Source organism: Triticum aestivum, chromosome 6D, assembly GCF_018294505.1.
Source record: "Triticum aestivum cultivar Chinese Spring chromosome 6D, IWGSC CS RefSeq v2.1, whole genome shotgun sequence".
In the NCBI taxonomy this organism is placed as follows: domain Eukaryota; kingdom Viridiplantae; phylum Streptophyta; class Magnoliopsida; order Poales; family Poaceae; genus Triticum; species Triticum aestivum.
In genome coordinates this window covers 34,746,927-34,750,814 of record NC_057811.1, presented here as the reverse complement: position 1 = coordinate 34,750,814, position 3,888 = coordinate 34,746,927, and the positions used below count along the sequence as shown (strand labels likewise).

The 3,888-nt window shown below is 55.2% G+C and overlaps 1 protein-coding gene across 1 annotated transcript; it reads left to right on the top strand.

Annotated features, from left to right (window-relative positions):
- The first annotated feature begins 1,932 nt into the window (after window positions 1-1,932).
- Window positions 1,933-3,114, top strand: LOC123143310 (NAC domain-containing protein 67). Its single transcript, XM_044562177.1, has one exon. It carries the CDS (start codon window positions 1,935-1,937, stop codon window positions 2,994-2,996), a length of 1,062 nt encoding a protein of 353 aa, XP_044418112.1. The 5' UTR covers window positions 1,933-1,934; the 3' UTR covers window positions 2,997-3,114.
- Window positions 3,115-3,888: the final 774 nt, after the last annotated feature.

Genomic DNA, 3,888 nt, shown 5'->3' with positions numbered 1-3,888 from the left:
GCATGCGCCTAACGGAGCGATGACTTTTTTGAATGGCTGTAGTAATTCTTCGAAACTGCTCTACGGACGACAAAAGCTTCGAAACTGCTCTACGGACGACAAAAGCGTAGACGATGTGAAGACGACCAAGAATCCGGCGGCCGTTGCTCTCCTGTACACATGCATGCGCGGCTGGATTTCATTGTCGTGCATGAATCGTCCGTCTTGTGTCGTCTGTATAGCAATGCTGGTAATTCTTAGTGGCAAAGCTGAGCAGCCGAATACAACTAGGCACATGGTAAATGATAAAAACTCATTCTAAAGGCGTCATCTTTAGTCTAGAAAACCAAGCCGGGCAGCCACCTACAACTGCAGAGCACAACGAGTGAATTGAAGAAAACATCGACATTGAAGGCTAGGGTTGCACGAACCACAGTTTTACAGTTTTGTGCCAAAAACCACTAATTCCAAGGCTAATTTTTTTGCAAAAAACACTAGTTGTTGGTTTTGACCCATTTGATGACGAATATGACAAGTGGAACCCGCAAAAGCTGACGTGGCATTACGATTTTGCACGAACGGCTTAGACAGGTTTATCTACATTTACATGGACACCCTTGGGGCAAAAATAAAAACGCAATCGGGTCCTGCCAAAGCAAAACTGCAGCACGACACAGCGGTGTTCATGGGGTCTCGTCGCCGGCAAGGTACGGCCACCAGAGCGTCGCCCGGAGGGGGAAGAGGGCGGCGTCTGTCATTCAGCCGGTGGTGCCGCGTCCGCATCAGGCGGTGCTGGGACGGCCACGAATGGAGGAGGTGCCGTTTGGGTCAGGATCAAGCGGGTGGCTGCACTGCTAGCTTGATGGGTGGCTGAGGGTCCTCGCCGTAGACAAGGGTCGGGGCGGCGTCGCCGGTCGGCTGGAGCAGAGGGGTTGGGATCGCCGGCGACGAGGGCGACTGCGAAGCTCGGCTGTGCTGGCTAATGGCCGGAGGCATTGTTGTGGGGCGCGAGGGAGGTAGAACAGGGGGGAGGGGCGGCGACGAGAGCGAGCAGCAGCAGCGGTGCCTGCCGCCGAGCGTCAGCGACGACGAGTAGCAGCGGCGCCGGAGCGAGCAGCAGCAGTGGCGCAGGAGGCCAGGCGCGAGCGAGCAGTGGCGCCGGGGGGAGAGAGCAGCGGCGACTGCGCCGGAGCAAGCAGCAGCCCCGCCGGCCGCGCGTGTGCGAGCAGTGGCGCCGGTGGCCAGGCGGCCATGCACAAGCTAGCAGCTCGCTGGAACCTTATCCTCTGTTTTTTAATGAATATAAATGACCTTATCCTCTTATGCCCTTTTACAATGTAGTCCCTTATATGCTGTCTAATTGCGATCCGTTATGTCATGCCACATCACCCTTTTCTGTGGGACCAATCTGTCATAATCGTGATTAAAACGAGCGAACCAGGTGACTAGTGTTTTTTGCAAAATTAGTGGTTTTTGGCACAAAACTATAGAACTATATTTTCTGCAACCCTAGCTTTCAATGTCGATGTTTTTTGCAATTCACTCGAGCACAACAGCACACGAGTGACCACACACCTCCACGGCCGCAGGAGAACCACACGACGGCCGCAGGAGTAGTATATATCTAGCCGGGGAAAGAAAGATGAAGTGGGCAATGACGTCACGGTGCTGGCCAAGTCGCCGTCACAAAAGCATCCGCCACATTTTGGCTCGAGGCGAGGAACAATGAACCAACAGCGCGACCCCCATCACCATCTCGGCGCCTGCCTGCCTGCCTGCCTCCTGCCTACTCGATCAGCCGCCGCCACACGTGCTCGATCTCTGGGATCCACCGTCGCCGGCCGCACGAAAAAGGATCGACGGCTGCCTGCAGTGGTGTGGTGGGTACGTAGCCGCGCGCGCGACCACCCATCGCGACTCCTTCCTTCCTTCCTTCTCGTAGCCGCCGACCCCAAATGAATCCCTTTGACTCCTTTCCGACCCCCAGCACCTCCCCACGAAGCTTCTCCTCCACTCCTCGCTATTTATCCTCCGCAGACGCCGTTTTCCAAGATCCATTCCGAGACACTCAACACAGTCCACCACGCACGTGCAGCAGCAGCAGCGCCCGAGAATCCCATTCCCATCGACGGAGAAGAAGAAGTGAAGAAACAATGGTGATGGCAGCGGCGGAGCGGCGGGACGCGGAGGCGGAGCTGAACCTGCCGCCGGGGTTCCGGTTCCACCCGACGGACGAGGAGCTGGTGGCGGACTACCTCTGCGCGCGCGCGGCCGGCCGCGCGCCGCCGGTGCCCATCATCGCCGAGCTCGACCTCTACCGGTTCGACCCGTGGGAGCTCCCGGAGCGGGCGCTCTTCGGGGCGCGGGAGTGGTACTTCTTCACGCCGCGGGACCGCAAGTACCCCAACGGCTCCCGCCCCAACCGGGCCGCCGGGGGCGGCTACTGGAAGGCCACCGGCGCCGACAGGCCCGTGGCGCGCGCGGGCAGGACCGTCGGGATCAAGAAGGCGCTCGTCTTCTACCACGGCAGGCCGTCGGCGGGGGTCAAGACGGACTGGATCATGCACGAGTACCGCCTCGCCGGCGCCGACGGACGCGCCGCCAAGAACGGCGGCACGCTCAGGCTTGACGACTGGGTGCTCTGCCGCCTATACAACAAGAAGAACCAGTGGGAGAAGATGCAGCGGCAGCGGCAGGAGGAGGAGGCGGCGGCCAAGGCTGCGGCGTCACAGTCGGTCTCCTGGGGTGAGACGCGGACGCCGGAGTCCGACGTCGACAACGATCCGTTCCCGGAGCTGGACTCGCTGCCGGAGTTCCAGACGGCAAACGCGTCAATACTGCCCAAGGAGGAGGTGCAGGAGCTGGGCAACGACGACTGGCTCATGGGGATCAGCCTCGACGACCTGCAGGGCCCCGGCTCCCTGATGCTGCCCTGGGACGACTCCTACGCCGCCTCGTTCCTGTCGCCGGTGGCCACGATGAAGATGGAGCAGGACGTCAGCCCATTCTTCTTCTGAGCTCTCAATACTCTCACGGTCGCACTGTTGTGTGCGGCGTAACTGTAGATAGTTCACATTTGTTCAGGATTTATTTGTAACGTTGCTTCTTTTATACGATACTCTCTTCCTTTCTAAATATAAGTCTTTTAGAGATTTTATAGTATGGATTACGTATTAAGTAAAATGAGCAAATCTACAATATACATTTATATGAAGTTTATATTAATTTTTTTACAAAGATTTATATTTTGAAACGGAGGGAGTAAAAATACCGAACGGCTTGTACTGTTGTGTGCAGCGTAACTGTTGATTGTTCATGTTCGGTCAGGATTTAGAGAAGACACACTGTGCTGTAGTGATGCTCTTCACATAAAGATACAATCGAAGACAAAGCGCACATGTTTTCATTTTCTAAATTCCAAAAGGGGGTCCCACAAAATTTGGGCCATTTTTGTTTAGATTTTCCTTAAAAAAGAAAGGCCGCTAAGTTGGATGTCATTTAGCTTCCCAAAGAGCACCATACACTTGGAATTTAAGACCATGATGTCGGACGAGACTTGCCTGCTCCCTTCCCATGCTCCCATCCGTGCTCCCGCATGCGTGGCTTGATTTGATTAAAAGAAAATAAGGCCCGGCCCCACCCCCTGAAAATCAGGGGGGGAGGAGATGATTAGATTAGAAAAGAAAAAGGGAAAAGAACAGCCGTAGGATGAAGTGGGAGCACGGATGGGAGCATGGAGAGGAAGCAGGCAAGCCGGATCCCATGATGTCATTCGGCTCGCTTCAATGTTTGTAGTCGTCACTAATGATTGAAGATGAATAGATCAAAAGTTTTTCTAAAAAAAAACACTACGTCTTTTTTTTCGAATTGAACGCCAATCATGAATAGAGGGAAAGACCGGAAACAGAA

What these genes read in the sequence shown, in the direction of transcription:
- LOC123143310 (XM_044562177.1), top strand. Translation starts at nt 1,935, where the DNA reads ATGAATCCCTTTGACTCCTTTCCGACCCCCAGCACCTCCCCACGAAGC.